The sequence below is a fragment of the Cyprinus carpio genome, chromosome B9 (genome assembly GCF_018340385.1).
Source record: "Cyprinus carpio isolate SPL01 chromosome B9, ASM1834038v1, whole genome shotgun sequence".
Taxonomy (NCBI): domain Eukaryota; kingdom Metazoa; phylum Chordata; class Actinopteri; order Cypriniformes; family Cyprinidae; genus Cyprinus; species Cyprinus carpio.
The window spans coordinates 25,084,536-25,103,409 of record NC_056605.1 but is presented as its reverse complement, the minus strand read 5'-3'; the positions used below and the strand labels follow the sequence as shown (position 1 = coordinate 25,103,409).

The following is an 18,874-nucleotide window of genomic DNA, read 5'->3' as shown; positions in this document are numbered from 1 at the left end:
TCAGTTGAGCTTTGCTCCCGCTTTGCTACAGGTTTACATAGAAGATATTTCTAAGTATTGGTTCTAAAAACACAAAGTTGCATACAAATTTCAGGCCTAGACCCAGCAGATTGACCTGATTTGCCGCCCACCCAGAAGGGGTGTTCATCACTGCCATGTAATCAGGTCATTCTTTGTCTTTCCTTCTCATGCAGGCCAAAATGAACTCAGCTTTTAGTCAGTGCATTAACTAAAAAAAGGGCCTTTTAGAGAAAATTACCAAAGGAATGTGACCCTGTACTATTGCCGCGGGATGTGTTCCAGCTCCTGCCAGTTCACGGTCAACCTCTTGAAATCGCCCCTCTACTTATTGCAATCACTCAAACATTGCATTTGGATACAAATCTGTTTATTTCGGTTGAAGTGAGATGCAGTACAAGTCTTAAGTTGTATATTTCCCCCTGCAGTGGAGTGTGAACCACAATTATTGCAAGTATACCACACAACAGGAGTATGCTTCCATAAAAAATAATGTACATTTGTTCTTACATTACATTCAACTGGGTTTTAAGTATAATTTTTTTGCAAAAGTGTTTCATTTTTTAGTTGTTTCAAGGGTAAGATCTTTGTGGTGTTACACAGGAGGACAAAACTGAATTCAAATCAAACTACTCAACACAAGAATATAAAAAATATTTAACAGAAGTAAATAAGGGTTTACATTCACAGAAAGACAGACAGTACGCACAGAAGAAATTAAGTGTTTAAAAACTGACAGTATGCCCATAAGGGCCTCGTGATATAATCCTGACATGCTAAAAATTCTTATTTAACCACTGAAATCTTGGCACCTGTGTTTGTGACCAGCTGCACTTCAAACCAGCCGTCCACACTGGACTCAATAATCCCTTCTGTGTGCATATGGTGGATTCCCGCTGGTGTCCAACATCAATATTACACAAATATTACAAAATATATATGTCAAGCCAGCTGTGGTTGTCAAAAGGATGTTAGTACCTGAATGATTTTGGCTTTTGTGGCTCATAGGAAGGTCTATAATGTTTACTTTGTGCTGTGGAACATTAGGGAAAACTGAGGTGTGGAGTCACTTACAGGGCAGTAAAGTCACGAGGTTGTTTGAGTTATTAGTTAGTTCTAAAATCCCATTTTTGTTGCAATTTTGAGGCAGATATGAGAATCTTGTTCCAAAAAATTTAATTCCAAGTTTTGGTGCAGGACTGCTACTATTTTGTGCATAAATCTTAATACCTGAAGTGTCTTAATGCGCTTATTTTGTAATGGACAAAATGTAATCATGTAAAGTGCTTGTGTAACAATCTTTGTAAAAACAAGAATTATGTGCTGAAATCACTTTCAAATCAGACAAGACAAAAACAAATCTAGTACCAAAAACTCTAGTTGCAATGGGGCGAGTGTATCCGGGCCTTAATCTCACAGCAATAATATTCGGAATGTCTAACACAAGGAGCCACTACAATTCCCTCACTTCCATGTGGCGAAAAAAAATCCACTTTGGTTACATGAACAAATCGTGTATGTCTGCAAAGCTTTCCAGAAAAGTTATAATAACAATGTAGCACCACCGAAGCTAAAATACAGAATACTGACTACATGTATATAAATATATAAGCATCATTCAAGCATACCTGAATGAATAACTAGCACACTCCAAATAACTATTAAAGAGACTTTAACCATGGCTTGCAAAAAGCATAGAGGGGCAAAAACTACACTATCTTAAGTAAAGCGTGTTGCAAAACTAGTCTGAAGGTTAAGATAATAAAATATGTAAAAGTAGAATAAATATGCCCATTTTTGCTTTGGAGCTTTTACAAAAGTAATTAGAGCATGTATAGCCCATTAGAACCAGAGCTTGTGTTTCTATGTTCCCCCTGTGATTAGTTCCCAGGCGATTTTACAGCACCTTGAACAAAAAGTATGATAGAGGGAAGTACTGCATGCTTTTTCAACATATTTCTATTCCAAGCTACGCTAAGGAGAGATCCTTCTTGCCTTTGTTTTTTAGCTAATGGCAAAGACTATATACTCAACGCACAAGCACTGCAAAAGCATGCATGTTAGTAAAACAGATGAATTCTCGAAAAACACAGCATGCGATACTCTAGTAGAAATTGGCCTACGGTCTCTTTAAGAGTTATACGGAGTTTGGAAGTGAGGGATTATTGGGATCAGGCTTCTGCTCGGGTGAACAGAACAGGAAGAGTCGACTCCGGAGGCTTTTATAGGCAAACCTGAAATACATCATATGTCCCATTGCGACGAAGGAAACTGAGATGATCACAAGAAGGCCAAAGGCCTCTGGATTTGGTGCAAGGATGACCATAATGAAGTGTAGGAGATCAAGAAGATAGTTCATGGAGTTCTGGACACCGTTGATGATGCCTCTCTCGGATTCAATCACATTCTCTTGGATCAGTTGGGTCACTGTCAAATCAAAGGACCAAAGACCTGAAAGCAATTCAAAAGAATCAATTAAAACACATGTTGTGACATAAAAGAGCATCAGAGCAGATATCACAAACATGACTTGTTGTTTCTGGTCTCAAAGGTTGGCTTTATAACTTTCCGGTGATACGGATATCATCATCATTCTCCTCTTGAAGATAACGAAAAAGTAGGTCTAAAAAACGATTTCTGTTGTTTCCTGTTGGTTGCTCATTTACTCACCAATTCTAGCAGCGATGACCCCAGCGAAAAGAAGACTGACAGACATGTAGGACTCTACTTGTGGGGCTTTCTCAAAAACAGTGGCGTTGATCTGGATCTTCGGTTCAATCGTAGGAACAAGAGTAGGACTCTCACGCAGCGAGCCGCTGTCTCCAAACAGATGTTTCAAGACCTCGTCGAAGGGCGAGATGCTGAGATCAAAAGGGCTGCCAGGAGCGAAGACAGATGCTACGCAGAGCGTGAGGCAAGACAGTTGGGTGACTCCAGCGATGAAGCCGGTTCTGATCAGGCCACACTTCTTTCTGATCCAGGTGAAGGCCACCGTTCCACAGATTCCAGATATAGCTGAAGCTCCCATGAGGAGACTGAGGACGGAGCCGTTCAGGCCCTGAGTGTATGCGTAGCCCGTGGTGATGCAGTCGAAACCCAGAACGGTCATGTAGAGGAAAGACAGAGACATGCCAGCAAAGAAGATGGACTGGTTGTAGTAGGCCACCCAGCCATCCTTAAAGGTGCGGATGGGTTCTGTCATTTGGTAGCAGCAACTGGTGTTTTTCTTCACCTCAGCGGTTTCATTCATCAACTGGGAGCCTTCAGCTGGGCTTTCACTGTTTCCAGTCTCTGCAACAGTGAAATTAACAGTTTCAAAAAACGGAATTGCGCAATGAACAGAATTATTTTCCACAAACAGGGTGCAAAACAGGATCCGATTCTGAAATTTAAAAAAAAAATGTGCATAATCTTCAAAATTTTTCAAAAAACTAATAAGAAATCCTAATCCACAAATGCTGGTTTATTTTTAGTCAAAATAAAATAAAATAAAAAAATCTTTAAAAAACTTCAGTAATATGCTTAGACGGTTGAGCTTGACAAGTGCAGTCAACACTACAGTTTGAGCAACTTATTGATTAAATTGATTATTTACTTCCAGGGTGTCACAGTTTAAAGGAATGTTATTTTTTTTGTAATGGGAGAAAACCAATAGGTAACAGGGTTGTGAGGCAGGTGAAAATCAGTGTTTTAATATTGCATACTTCTCATGTTATCTTAATCTTATGTTAGATAATAGTCTTACACATCCAAATGTGCTCAACTACAAAAAGCACTTGATTTTGTCTGTAATACTTAAAACTTAAAAAAAATAAAATAAAAAATTATTGGGGAATCCAATATTTGTGGAAAGTGCCAGAAGAGTTAGTGGAATTACAAACCTTTTTGTACGTTGAGATGCTTCAGCTCTTGGTCATCAGCGTCCTTCTGTCCTGCCTTGAAGGCAAGTGCTGGAGTCTTCTGATAAACCTTCCAAAGCAGGAAGTACTCCAAGCACATGGAGAACAGGTTCCAGCCCGAGATAAAACCACAGCCGATGAAATGGGAGCCGAATGCCATGATCTGGCCCACAAGCATTGGAGCCAGAATGTTGGTTAACTGGTCGATTATTCTTACAGTTGCGTTCATATCTAACAAAATTGAAATATAAAAAACAAAAGGGAGTATAATTGTTAAAAATCAACATATTCTGATCTCTTTTCCTCAACAGGGCTGCAAATATTTTATGTTTATATTTTATGAAAAACAGTAATATTGTAAAGTATTATTACAATTTTAAATAACAATTTTCTATTTTAATATATTTTAAAATATAATATATTCCTGTGATGACAAAGCTGAATTTTCAGCAGCCATTACTCCAGTGTCATGACCCTTCAGAAATCATTCTAATATAAAATTTTTATCATTAACAATGTTGAAAACAGTTGTGCTGCTTAATATTTTTGTAACAAATGTATTCACTAGTCACTTTTGATCACACTAATGTGTCCATGCTGAATAAAAGTAGATTTCTATTAAAATAGAAAAAGAAACAAAGGTTGTGGCTATGTGCTAACTTTCATGGATTACCTGTAGGTTACTGGGTTCACTAGGTACATTGATGGGTTCAGAATGAGAGTCATAAGGACTGACAGCTGATGCAAGCACGCAATAAAGATAAGATGATTGATGGAATTGTAATGTATTTTAAGAGTTTTCCTTAACTAGGTGAAATAAGTTTTATAGATAATGCAGTGAGCGAAAAAAAGAAGTATTTGAACACTTAAGCCACATTCAATTACATAAAAATATATTATTATTTTACAAAAGTATGTTTTTTTTTTTTTTGTCAAACCTATAGTGGAACAAGTCTATAGTTAACATGATGAACTACAGTTTTGTTTTCTCTTCTAGGAACTGACTTTAGAAATCTACTTAAACCACCATAAGACTAGATATTTTGCTATCGGTAACACTTTAGTATAGGGAACAATTCTCACTATTAACTAGTTGCTTATTAGCATGCCTATTAATAACATATTGGCTTTTTATTAGAACTTTCAAAGCACATATTCTGCATTTCTAATCCTTCCTAATACCTAAACTTAACATCTACCTTACTAACTACTAATAACCAGCAAATTAGTAGTTTATTGAGGCAAAGGTCATAGTTAATGGTTTGTTAATAGCAAGAATTGGACCTTAACATTAAGTGTGACCTTGTTATCTTATGGGATGAAGTTGATACATTTTAAGTTTTGTCCAAATGTTTTTTGGGCCACTGTAAGGAACATTAAAGAAGGTGAAGTAGTCCACATCCTGACCTGCCAATCTGCTCCGATCATCTCCAGCCACAACCACAACCCAGTCTCTCTGGATGGTGATGGACATAGCAGTGCTGGCCAGGTTAGCGATGTTAGCAATGGTGATGACCATAATGTAGCACGTAGTCTGCAATGTCAGAGAACATGTAATTAAAAATATGTCACTGTGTTTAAAATAGCAGCAAATATTATTTGTTGTTGCCATAAAAAGCTTGACTTGATTTTCAGGAACAGTCCAGAACAGAAAACGGTTCATTGAACGAGTCCCATTTTGTCTGCTCTATGGGTTCTCGACCTCAGTGACACCCCGGGACAAACAGCAGGTTTTGTTTGTTATTGTGTATGTAAAGTTAAAGCTTTCCAGCCCTTTAACAGACTCAAAAGACTAATATTGAGCAAGCAACATGCTTTCTGCTCACATGACAACCCTGAATTCTGCTGACAGCACATCACCGTTTTGTTATCAAGGTGTCACGTTTCAGTAGCACGAGTTTAACAAAAAAGTTGAGTCCATGCAGAAAAAAGAAGGGAGCTGTATGTTTTAGATGACATTGCCAGCTATGAGAAAAAACTTTTACTTAAACAGCGAGGCAAATTTAGAGTGAAACCATTTGCATAAAAATTGAGCAAAAACAAAACTGAAGGCCACAAAGACCTGCAGCAAGAGGCTTCTGCTCTTGGAAATGAAGACTTTCTGTATTAGTACATACATCTAAATCAGTTCTGAGTGCTTTTGGAGAACTGTTTACACATTCAGCAAATACTGATGAATAGTGTCAGAGTTTTACTAGGAAAACATCTTTTTAAATACTCACCAGCAACCATCCGTTGTATAAGGTAGTAAGCTGTACTTTAAACTGGAAAACGGCCATCAGAAGGACACCACAAAGAATGACAGCACTGTTCTGGACAACTAAAGACGTCTGCGCCACTGAAATTGAGAAAGAAATACAGACTCAGTCAAAAATGTAGAAATAATTGCCATAATCAACTGAGAACTGATGCATGCTCTCAGCAATGTGTCAGGTTGCACAATAAATCTGCATGCTCTGTGTTTGGAGCTTTGCCATATTTACCTTTCAGTCGGGGGTTTTTGTCCACCCAGTCACCAATAATAGCGCCCAGTAAGAGGACAGAGCCCGCAACCACCAGTCCATACACGGCTGTCAGGAGTAAACTATTGCCATACAGCTCCACCAAAAACACAGCCACAGCAAAATTCCACATCCGATCCCCCTGTAACATGACGACACAACGATCACCAGCCAAAATCATTCTGTGATTGAAATATCACTGTAGGTTTTTAGGGTTAATGCAAAATAATTAATTGTCATAAGTATTTGGCAGCTTATATTAGCTGGTATGGATCAATACATCTATATAAGACAACATTATTTGCTTGTTTTTTTTTTTTTTGATCTATTTACTGTTTATTATATTTTGATGCTGTAAAACACATTGGTCAGCTGCTGCTGTTGTAAATCGTGCTATGTAAATAAATTAAACTTGAAAAATTAATAAAAAAATATAATGCACATAATATTCTGTCTGTATAATGTAATAGATATCTATGTGTGTGTGTATATATTGTGTGTGTGTATATACACATACATATACTTATGTATATGCACATAAAACATTTATAATATTTAAATGTTTTGGAGTAAAATTAATAACATTTCTGATCTTCAAATGGTCACTCTGGTGTCATGAAAAAAGTCTAATTTACCTTATTTTTAAAATAGAGGAATTTAACCCTTCAGTGAAAGGGGAAAAAATTAAAGACACGCAATAAAAGGGATTAAAGGTAATCTTAAATTCTATCTATCTATCTATCTATCTATCTATCTGTCTATCTGTCTGTAAAAATGATATGCAATAGAAAAAATGAAATATAATAGTAAAATAAATATGCAAATAAATAAATATAGTTCTCTGTATTGTTATTATGACTGACGCATTAAAGAAAAAAAAGGACGGGCTGTCAAACACAGATGCAATGAGACTCTTACCCATGTTGACAGGGCATGTCCGAGATAAATGAGGAATTTCGCAGATTTGAAGAATTCGCCAACTCTTTCTGAAAAGACCGAAATTCAAGTGCAAGATTATTTATTATTTGTGTCAAGCCGAAGGCGCACTTCTTACATAACACAGCGCTGGCAAACAAATTCGTAAAACACTTACCAAAGCAAGGTTTTTTAGATGCAGCTTTCTCCATTGTGCGTTGAAAATCGATCGTTCTCGCTCGGTTTTATTGCTAGGATTTAAATGTCTTTGTATTGTTCGGGTTGAAGGACAAAAGTAAATCCTCGCTGTATATATTTCCTGCGCAAAAACACGAATATTTCCCTTCTCTCCTCTCCAAACTTAGCTAGCACTGTAGCTGAAGTTGGAGAGAAATAGCCTCTTCTAGAACGACTAAATGTGTAAAAACATATAAACCCCGAAAGGGCCAGACCCGCGCTCACGGACGCAGCGGAGCACCGTGTTTACCACACAGCCCCCGGACAGACTGCTGCTGATATACTGCGCTCACAGACCCCGCCCCTTTCCTTCTGCACGCAACAAAGACAGAACCAGGGCTTCGGTGACATGACACAGCAAACATATTTAATAACACGAGTTTGTGTAAGTCAAAATCATGATTCTACAAAACCTAGATGTTATAGCCTACAAGTTACATTATGACAGACGGGGCTACTTGTCACAAATGTTTGCCTTTTACATGATTTCAAACACCTCTGTTAAATCCCCCTTTAAATTATGTTTTTGTGAATCATGTCCTTCAAAGTAAAATGTAATGCTTGATATATGCTATAGCTGATGGTTAAGTGAACAAACTGAAAGCAAAACAGCATACATTAAGATAAAGGTCAACAATAGGCTATAATGAAAGCATTGGGGGATGTTGTCACAAAATGTAATCATGTTTAGTATTATCATGGGTACTAATGCAAGAAATGTTTAATTAATATTTAAGTAATCATTAATAGTAGTATTATTGCTATTGTTTGATGTGTGAGAACTAGCCCCAGGCTACATATCATATCACTACAATACATAATAACCTTTTTTTTGTTGTTGTTTATCATTCAATTGGTATGCCATTAAAAAAAAATACAGCCAAGTAAGGTGACCCATACTCAGAATCCGTGCTCTGCATTTAACCCATCCAAAGTGCACACACACAGCAGTGAACACACACACAGTATTGAACACACACCAGGAGTAGTGGGCAGCCATTTATGCTGCAGTGCTCAGGGAGCAGTTGGGGGTTCGGTGCCTTGCTCAAGGGCACCTCAGTCGTGGTATTGCCGGCCCGAGACTCAAACCCACAACCTTAGGGTTAGGAGTCAAACTCTTTAACCATTAGGCCACGACTTCCCCCATAAAAACCTATATAAGTATCAACTCTACTCTTAGAATCAGACAATCTCTTTATGTGTCACCATGACATGCTTTGATGGATGTTCTGTTGGATTTGTGGGTCTAAATGGTGCACATTACATCTCTGTCAATAGGAAATTTTACAACACAGGCCATGATAAACAGAAGAGTTAACATAAAATCATTGTAGACATTTTTTTAAACATCCATTTTGGGATGGATGGATGGATGGATGGATAGATAGATAGATAGATAGACAGACAGACAGAGAGACAGATAGATAGATAGATCGATAGATAGATAGATAGATAGATAGATAGATAGATAGATAGATAGATAGATAGATAGATAGATAGATAGATAGATAGATAGTTTTCTTTCTCACTGTACTGAGTAGCACTTTGGATCAGTGACAGCTATTTCCCAACAGCTTGGCAGTGAATGGCTCTTCCCAATAGTATTCAGATTTATTCTATTCAGGTCAGTGCTTAGGATCAGTATTAACACACAGCATTTGAGCAAAGAAACAAACATAATGTGAAATAGCAGAAAAACCCTAAATCTACAGTTTTTTAAAAAGCTGTGTATGTCAAGAAACACGGTTTTGCCTTCTGCTTTTGGTTTGAGGGAAAGTTGCTTTATTACACACTCACACTCACTTATTGCATAACCATGAGAGGCTCAAAAGTGTTTTATAACTGATAGTCTGAGTGGACGTTCTTCATTTAACAATGCCTATGCCTATGTTTTTATATCTGTATCTTCTTTTTTTTTTTTGGACAAGATAATGCATAAAAAGTGAAGTAATGCTTTGCTCCGTTTGGTTATTTTTAAGTAATAACATGATGCAATGATATGTCACATTTAATCACATAACAAACACAGAGGATTCTGTCGTTATGCCTCTTTGTTAGTGGTTTTCATATTTGTTTGCTGCGGTATTTGCATGGAATGACAAAGCAACATTTAACACTGGTTGTGGGCTTGATTAAAAAGTCTGACGATTAGGAACCTCCTGTTCACAGAAGGCTCAGAGCTGAGTCATGCTGCACACAGAACCATCCTCTACACAGAAATTTGAGACATGGAACCAGATTACTCAGGTCACAGACCTGGTATTGTTCTCTGTCACTCTGTTGGTTTCATAACATGACAATGAGCTTTACACATTGCCTGCTCATATCATTTACATCTACATTTAATCACACATCAATAAAATGAAAAAATCTGACACTCTAATGTTGACTTTTTGCTATCAAACTACACAGCAACAATATTCAGGCCCTTTAAATGGTTGTCAAGGTGGAAAACACATATTTGTGGTCTACATCTAGATTAAATTCAGCAATTTCAATTCAACTTGGTTTTCTTTGACCTGACAAATCAGTAGAGGAATTGTTTCCAACATGTTTAGTAACCCTGCATAAGGGTTCTGGTCTGATAAGGATCCAAACTTTACACAGGTGCCTATAATCAATACAGGAGCATATGACCAGGACTGAACCCAAACAATCTAGTGTGTTTGTGATATTAGAGGTGGAAACACACAAGTAAACACTGTCCATGTGATTTAACACTTAAGCCTTTCATGAATGACCACACATTTCAACAGAACTGTGAAGCTCAGGGGCTAATGCACAATCAACAGGACCACAAACACAAACACTGTAATTCAGTAAATGCAGGTTTTCAGTGTCATGAATGAGGTTAGTAGTTTACGAAACAAGAGAGTGGGATCTAACTGGTATTAAAAATAGGAATGATTAACAAAACCAATGGATTCTATGTTTAGCGCAACAGACAACAGTTTAAAATGACTTCCAGGAGCTTGCTTTTAATATCTGAATAATTAAGTGCACATCTAGTGTGTACTTGCAATGACTCAAATCTTAAAAAATGTTTGAACTGAGCCTAAAACACAAAATCATAAGCCCATTAGTAAAGATCCTCTTACAAACATCAAATATTTTTTTTCACAAAAGTATAGGCTATAATTATTGTATACAGTATATCTGTGTTGTGTAAATAACAATACTATTAGAAAATGATAAAATTTGTTAAATACAGTTTTACCTTATTTATTTTGTTTGTGTGTATTTTTCTGTATACCATTTGCAATGGTTACTTTTTACTTTTTTATCACTGTGTGATATTTGATGAATTGTATTAAAACTAGTTAGTATGACCTGCAAATATTAATTATAATAATAGTATCTGCAACACACAACAACAAAACCATCTTTTTACTCCCCAAATGACCTTCTAATTATTTGACAGGTATTGAAAATTTATTTAACTGTCTTGATGAAAACTAAATCACAAAATGTATTTTGTCTCAGTGTCATTTCAGGTACAGTATATGCATTTTAAGTGTTATAAAACCTTTTTTTTCACAAGCGATGACCTCACGGATAAGGATTCTGCATTTAAAGGGATACTCCACCCCAAAATGAAAATTTTGTCATTAATCACTTACCCCCATGTTTTTCCAAACCCGTAAAAGCTTCGTTCGTCTTAGGAACACAGTTTAAGATAACCTAGATTGCACGTCTGATGGCAGATGGAGTATTCTGACAACGTCTTTCATACCTTTTATGGACCTTGACACTGCTATTTACTTGGCAGTCTATGGGACATTCACAGGCCCCCCGGTTTTCATCAAAAAAAACGACGAGCGGAGCTTTTACGGGTTTGGAACGACATGGGGGTAAGTGATTAATGACAAAATTTTCATTTTGGGGTGGAGTATCCTTTTAAGATTGTGGATGTTGGTTGTTGCTGGAGAAATAAGCAAAAGACTCTGTAAGAATCCACCCGCCAGTCGAAAAAGCGGAATCCAGCGGCCTGTTCAAAGGTTTCGCCAGTCTGATTTTAGTCAGAGGGTGTAGGTGTAGGTGTGGACTAATATCCATTTTGCCTGCCACCTACTGCTTGCTTATGACAAAAGTGTAATTCACTTAGTCTTTTCCCATACAACTTGCTAACATCAGCGATAGACATATATCAAAAGGTCTCAGATGACGTGCCTACTGCTCCTATCATTCATCAGCCTTCAGTGCGACCTATCCTGGCCATGGATTTTGCGGTAACAAAAGCCTCCTCACAGTTAGTCATAATGATTTCAGGAGAGTTCAGAATAAATCAAATATACAGTAACATTTTATTATTAGTCAGGTAAAATTGTATCATGCCAGTTACATAATGAAACAATTATAAGCCAATTTAGAAAGTATAGTGCAATTGTGAATCACATTGTAACCGTGTGGCAACCCAGCTCCTGCACATAGACACTGTAACCATAGGGGGAACGGCCAAGTGATCCACACAGGAGACAAACTAATTTAACATAGTCACACATGTAACAGTTATCCTAAGACACAATCACATGGTCTAAAATTCATAGCAAAGCACTATACAATCAATATAACCGGTATATTTACCAGTGGTATGCATAATTTAAATATGTCACGTAATTAAACATAGAAATACACAATTTCATAATTACCATCATAAAATTGCCTATATTAATTGTTTTAATAGCAACGCATTAATGCAGACCTAAGGTTTCAGCTAGGTTAATCAGAGAATGAAATTAACAGAAAGAGAGATTTAAAATCTGTAGTTCAGCTATTTCCATCATTCTCTGTGCATTTGATGTGCAGGCCAGTCACACTTGATAATACAGGTCTGATTAGAAATGATCAGATTCTATTTCTTTAGATAAATTTGTATGGTCATTAGACATATGTTGTAAACTAGTGGGCCCCCTAGACAGACAGAGAGAAAACAGCTTGTCTCTGGAGGACCTCCTGAGCAACTTGTTCAGAATGAATGGTTATCATCTCACTGATCTTTCTGAAGATACATTTTTGATTTGGCCCTGTGGCTACAGCAGTCCTGGAATGTGCATTGTGTGCACAGCAGCAGGCCAAACTGGAAACCAGTTACAGGATTTTCTGCTGTAAACATTCAATAACCTGCAAGCACACACTGAAAGCATGGGTCAAATCATTGCTCAGTTTGAAGATTTTTGTGACTACAATATGGAATTGGACACAATTTTCTTATATTTCTAAGCTAAGATGTCACTAAGTTGATTCCTTTGAGATCCTCTTTGAGTATAAAAAAGTTTGGTGGTTGGGCAAACCCAGATCAAATTCAAAGTACACATGTTGTTTTAGATTTATTGTCTCTTCAAGTTTGTCTGTCTGCTTAAAGACAAAGACTGAGAATCATACAAGTGTGTAGTAATTTGTTAAACTCTAAAATAAAACCAAGCTATAAGCTGTATTTGTTACGACTGCACTGTAAAACATAGATTTTACTACCATTGAGTGATTTTCAATACATTTAATTTGATTAATTTTAATGTTTGACTACTTCTTCTTCAGGAGAAGTTGTGGATGTCCTTTGAATGGGTTAGCATCAACATTATTATTATGTGCATTATAGTTTTAGATTTCAAATTTCTAATGTCTCATCTTTTTCACCGTCACGGGAACTTCTGCAAGGCAGCAATAGCTCTCTGGGACTGAGACACACATATATATATATATATATATTTTTTTTTTTTTCCCAGATTAGAGTTTCTTTTGAGATTCTCTAATTTTTTATTTTTATTGCTCTGTCTTGCCCAATTTCATTTTCACACACAAAAGATTCTAGTGAGAATTTAATTATCTTTTTAATTGATCCAATCACAAATTCTCAAAATCTTTGCAGATAAATGTTTACTTCTTAAATGTTGCAAAGTTTTAGTTGTAAAGCCAATAAGCAATAGTGACAGGAAATTATTAATATCAGAATTTAGGTTGCAGTTTACAGCCCTCTAGTGGCTTGGAGACAGATAAGCATTCCCACAGACCCTAAAATGGGACACACCCCTTCCTCAGCAGAACACAATTCTACAAAAGTTTTCAGTATTTCTCATAATACAGGTGACTACTGTGAAATTGAGACCATTTTACCAATCACACAAAGACATTTAAAATGATACCAAACATGAAGAGAAAGACGAAACAGAAAAACAACAGGTTCACAATATACATGATATGTGGGATATGCGTATTCCTTATGAACTTTGAGTGAAACCTTTTGGAGGAAAAGATGGAAAGGCAGAGAGGGCAGGGAATGAGCAAGGGGAGAGGTTTTGTTTGCTCTCTTTAGAGATTTCTTCTCCAGATAAGTTTTATTGTTTTATTGCATGGCAGCATGGCATCTGTTTTGTGTGAGTTCCTGAGTTTTGGCTTCATGAGGAGTTAATTTCATAAGGAAATAATTTCACTCCTTACAGGTTCATTGTTTTTTTATTAATGGTTAATTGAATTTAATGGGTTAATAATTTTTTTAGTTTGTGAATGTAGGTTTTTTTTTAATAAACTTATTACCCTTCAAGGTTAAAATGCAAACAATGTGCTTTGACATGTTTTGAGCAAAACTCTCCAGTTACAGGGCAACAAAATATTTGGCTAAGTAAGTACATCATGTACACCAAGAGTTATGATATCATGTTATTATTATTATTTTTTAAATACCCCCCTGAAGGAAATCAGATAGGATAGTATCAGATAATCTAGACATCAGCTGTTTTGGTGGGTCACTGGGTGTGAAATATTCTAAAATCTGTTTGGACGTATAATGCTAAATATTGACCTATACTGTCAATACATGTATATATACATTTCAGGGATGTGTTACAAAACCTTTTGTCATCACAAGCAATGACCTCATGGATCAGGATTCTGGATTTAGGATTGTGGCTGTTGAATATTTAGTGTTGTGGGAGAAAAAGTCAAAAGGCTCCATTGTATGCTTGTATTTGATATATATATATATATATATATATATATATATATATATATATATATATATATATATATATATATATATATATATTTGACCTATCTGAGCTGTTATTTTTGCCAATTTACATCTTATGTTTTAAGACACATTACCTGTATTTAAACCATCCAGTCTCTGATACTCATTCTTTCACATTTCTTTGTTAAAATGCTCCAGTCTCTTCTATCTTCTAACCATACAGCATTATTGTGGGGGACCGGGTAATGATTTCGTAAACATTTACGTGACGTAATTTTAAAGAGTCGCTGTCTGCTCTCCCGCGTACGTCATTCGTGTACGACGAACGAGCCACTTGCATGCTTGCATGTGGAAATGTTACCTTAAATCATCCGACGCGTTTTGCTATAAAATGTCCTCTAAAATCAACCAGCGAACGGAACCTGAAGCTCAAGAAGAGCGCGCAGCAAAAGAGGAGCTGAACAAGAAGGTTTCCTATCAAAAGTATTTTGTATAGCCTGTACAACGTCATAATCATAACTTTATGATAAGCGGTCACTATTACATTACGTTTAGCACATTTATGTTTTCAGTTAATAACTGTAAACATGTACGATTCATTCACAGATAACAGAGCAAAAGATTGTTGTTGACGAGTTGAGCAATTTGAAGAAAAACAGGGTATGTATGTCGTCTTGTTATATTAATAATGAGTCATTCTACATTCAGAGCAGCAGATGCTGTCACTCAATTATAGATGACAAAAAATAAACTGCAGTTTACTCAGCTCCTACAATCAATAATCTCAGATCATCTTTTTTTCAGTATTTCCAATTATTTAAAAGATTCTTCATTTTGAAAGAAGGAGAATATGCTTGTCATATGCTCCATAATACTTTGAGACATTTTTCCAATTAAATAAATGTAATGAAAGGAGTAACGACATAAAATATAAAATGTAACACTTACGTAAGTAGGGACAGAAAATTATATAAATTATATAAATTATAGAAGCTGTTGCTATTTTCCAAAACGCTGGGATTCAGATAATACAGTGTCATGTTTTTCTTAGGAATATTGCATGTTAGAACATGTATGAGATATCAAAGTGTATCTCAACATATCTTCACATGTCATATTTTAGATAAAGAGGATGGGAATTAGTTTTATATTTGAAGAATTGTAATAAATCGACTATTGCCTTGTCCAAATACCCACACTTGTGGTCTTTGCACTTGACCACTTGTATGACGTATTTCCTGTATTTGAAGTGTTCAAGTGAGGATGAAGACCACAGATGTGTCAAACGTTTCATTACCTGATGGGACACACTTATAGTGTTGTAAAAATGCAAGTGTTTACATAGCTTTACTTTTATATAAACTTCTAAATGACTGTTCAGTAGTCCCTGTAACATGACACAACCCAATTTTTGGTGCTTCTAATTAAGTGATAAAAACCAGTTACAAATGTTTTTTTAAACCTGGGACAGTCTTGCACCCTCACTTCCTGTCACGAGCACACGCTCTCAAATGGCCGAGACCACAAGTTGGTATTTGGACAAGGCATTTGTAGATTTGCTAGTATATCATGTTTTGGTACTCATAAGCTTATTCTTACAGAGGGTGTACACCCAGCAGCCCAACAGCAATATATTCTTCCTGGCAGACAAAGGAGAGACCCTTAGCGCTTGTAAAAGTAAGATTCATAAATAATGAATCATAAATTACTAATAAAAATCATAAATAATAGTTGTAGCATTAGAGCGCTTTCTAATACAGCCATCATCTTGTCTCTTATAGAGGATCTGGATAACATGAGAAAAGAATATCAAGATAATTAGTGCCTTGAGATCATGTGTGGGATCTGCTGTGTGGTCAGTAGGACCACACCACATGATCCACTGGATAAGCATGTCCATGAAAATCTCAAACACAGAGGGCCCAGCTCTAGCTGGGACATTACAGAAACAACCTCAGCCTGCAGTCTCCTGTTCTCTGCACATGTGCTTCACATGAGAGGTTCTCTGACACCCCAGCCTCTTCAAGATGACAATGGAAACATGCTTCTCTGGAATGGAGAGGTATTCGGTGGTCTGAGAGTAGATCTGGGAGAAAATGACACAAAAGTTGTTCTCCATCACCTGTCAATGGCGCAGTGCGCCTCAGATATAGTAGCTTTACTATCACAACTCAAAGGACCCTGGGCCTTTATATATTACCAAAAAGAAGAGCACTGTATCTGGTTTGGGAGAGACTTTTTTGGAAGAAGAAGTCTGCTTTGGAAATTCGATCCTGAAAGAACATCTTTCACACTTTCATCAGTTGCTTCCCTGCCAGTAGATAATATTCAGTCCCAATGGCAGGAAGTACCACCTAGTGGAGTGTATAGGTTTGACCTAACGGACTCTTCACCTCCAGGGACATTTATATTTGAACTTTATCCATGGGTTTTCCACCGTGACGAAGAGTCAAATGAAAGCCCGGAATTGAAATGCGAAGGTCTTCCCAGATCTGTCTCTGTAAACATAAATAGTTCTGGACTTTACCTGACCTCCCCTATTTGTCCGATGAACACATCCATTATATCACTTACAACTGAACAAGATCAGAATGTGTCTCAAACCTCTGTTGAAAATCTGAAAGATTTCCTAACAAACTCTAAAAAGAAAGCAATGGTCAGCGAGCTCGTTGACGTTCTAAGTGAGGCTGTCCGTAAGAGAGTACAGTACCTACCTGCTCAAGATGAATTGGCGTTCTCCTTGAATCATACGAAAGCTGATATTGCCATTCTTTTCTCTGGGGGAATTGATTCAATGATATTAGCTGCCCTTGCTGATAAGCATATCCCTGCAGACAGACCCATCGACCTTCTCAATGTTGCTTTCAAAATCCAAGAAGGAAGAGTGCCTCCCAAGTCTTTGAAGAAAGGGAAAAATAAGAAGAAAGACTGTGATGCTGCTGAAACGCAGTTGGATCAGCAGAGCTTTAACTGCTTTGATGTGCCAGACAGAATAACTGGTAGAGCTGGTTTGCAGGAACTAAAAAACCTCAGTCCGAAGCGCCAGTGGAACTTTATCGAAATTAATGTAAATCAAGACGAGCTCAAAGAAATGCGACAGAAACGCATCTGCCATTTAGTGCACCCTTTGGACACTGTTCTGGATGACAGCCTTGGATGTGCCGTCTGGTTTGCCGCCAGAGGAACTGGAGTCATAATGGAGGGTGTTGAAGAACTTTATACTTCAGAAGCAAAGGTAACCTTGTTTTTTTTTTCTGTTTGCACTTGAATTACGTCTGAATGAAAACTTAATGTAAATCCTAGGTCACACTGTTTAACATTTTCCACTTCTCGCAGGTGGTTTTGACTGGCATTGGGGCAGATGAACAGCTGGCGGGATACTCCAGACACAGGGTGCGTTTTAAGAACTCAGGTCTGGAAGGACTCATCAAAGAGCTGGCTATGGAACTGGGACGAATATCCTCAAGAAATCTTGGAAGGGATGACCGAATCATTGGGGACCATGGAAAAGAGGCCAGGCAAGAATTACACTTTACAGTTAAAGGAATATTTAAGGTTAAACCAAACATTAAATGCTATAGTATTGTACATAATACATTTATTTCTTTCATCTCAGATTCCCATACTTGGATGAAGATGTAGTTAGTTTCCTTAACGGACTACCTGTGTCGGAGAAGGCTGACTTGTCTCTACCTAGAGGAGTCGGAGAAAAGCTATTACTGAGGCTAGCAGCTGTTGAGTTGGGATTGGGGCTCTCTGCTCTCTTGCCTAAGAGAGCCATGCAGTTCGGTTCCAGAATCGCCAAGTTAGAGAACAACCATGAGAAGGCCTCGGATAAGTGCAAAAGGCTTGTCGCTACATAATTTAATATTCTGATAGTTGTCTTTTCTGGTTCTGTTCTTTTTAATATGAATATACTCCTTAAATGATTGGTTTGGGCATTGGGAATGAGTACAATTAACCCATTTATGGCAATAATTCACAAAAAAATTAAATTAAATTGATGGCCAGGTTTATTCTGAATGTCATTACATGTTTGTACTACATTAAATAAACAGAAAGATTTTGAAGTTGGTTTCTGAAGTATTTGTCACATTCAATGTATGATGGAAGATTTTCCACATCAAATCGACCAGATATCCTGTGCACGTACACTGGCCTCCTAAAATAAACAGCGTTATTAAAGGGATACTCCACCCCAAAATGAAAATTTTGTCATTAATCACTTACCCCCATGTCGTTCCAAACCCGTAAAAGCTTTGTTTGTCTTCAGAACACAATTTAAGATATTTTGGATGAAAACCGGGAGGCCTGTGACTGTCCCATAGACTGCCTAAACA

General features: G+C 37.0%; 3 protein-coding genes across 3 annotated transcripts; 2 read left to right on the top strand and 1 right to left on the bottom strand.

Annotated features, from left to right (window-relative positions):
* Window positions 1–371: 371 nt before the first annotated feature.
* On the bottom strand, window positions 372–7,848 carry LOC109058299 (solute carrier family 40 member 1). The gene is made up of 8 exons (XM_042730488.1): window positions 7,512–7,848; window positions 7,337–7,404; window positions 6,401–6,560; window positions 6,140–6,255; window positions 5,325–5,451; window positions 3,900–4,148; window positions 2,689–3,309; window positions 372–2,469 (listed from the first exon to the last, which is right to left on the bottom strand). Exons 1-8 carry the CDS (start codon window positions 7,543–7,545, stop codon window positions 2,156–2,158), a joined length of 1,689 nt encoding a protein of 562 aa, XP_042586422.1. The 5' UTR covers window positions 7,546–7,848; the 3' UTR covers window positions 372–2,155.
* Window positions 7,849–14,867: 7,019 nt separating this feature from the next.
* Window positions 14,868–16,458, top strand: LOC109058298 (ASNSD1 upstream open reading frame protein-like). The gene is made up of 4 exons (XM_019075508.2): window positions 14,868–15,003; window positions 15,141–15,194; window positions 16,136–16,211; window positions 16,316–16,458. The coding sequence occupies exons 1-4, from the start codon at window positions 14,881–14,883 to the stop codon at window positions 16,354–16,356; spliced, it is 294 nt and encodes a 97-aa protein (XP_018931053.2). The 5' UTR covers window positions 14,868–14,880; the 3' UTR covers window positions 16,357–16,458.
* LOC122134083 (asparagine synthetase domain-containing protein 1-like) lies at window positions 16,369–18,604 on the top strand. The gene is made up of 3 exons (XM_042730487.1): window positions 16,369–17,769; window positions 17,871–18,052; window positions 18,151–18,604. Exons 1-3 carry the CDS (start codon window positions 16,369–16,371, stop codon window positions 18,395–18,397), a joined length of 1,830 nt encoding a protein of 609 aa, XP_042586421.1. The 3' UTR covers window positions 18,398–18,604.
* The last annotated feature ends 270 nt before the right edge of the window (window positions 18,605–18,874 follow it).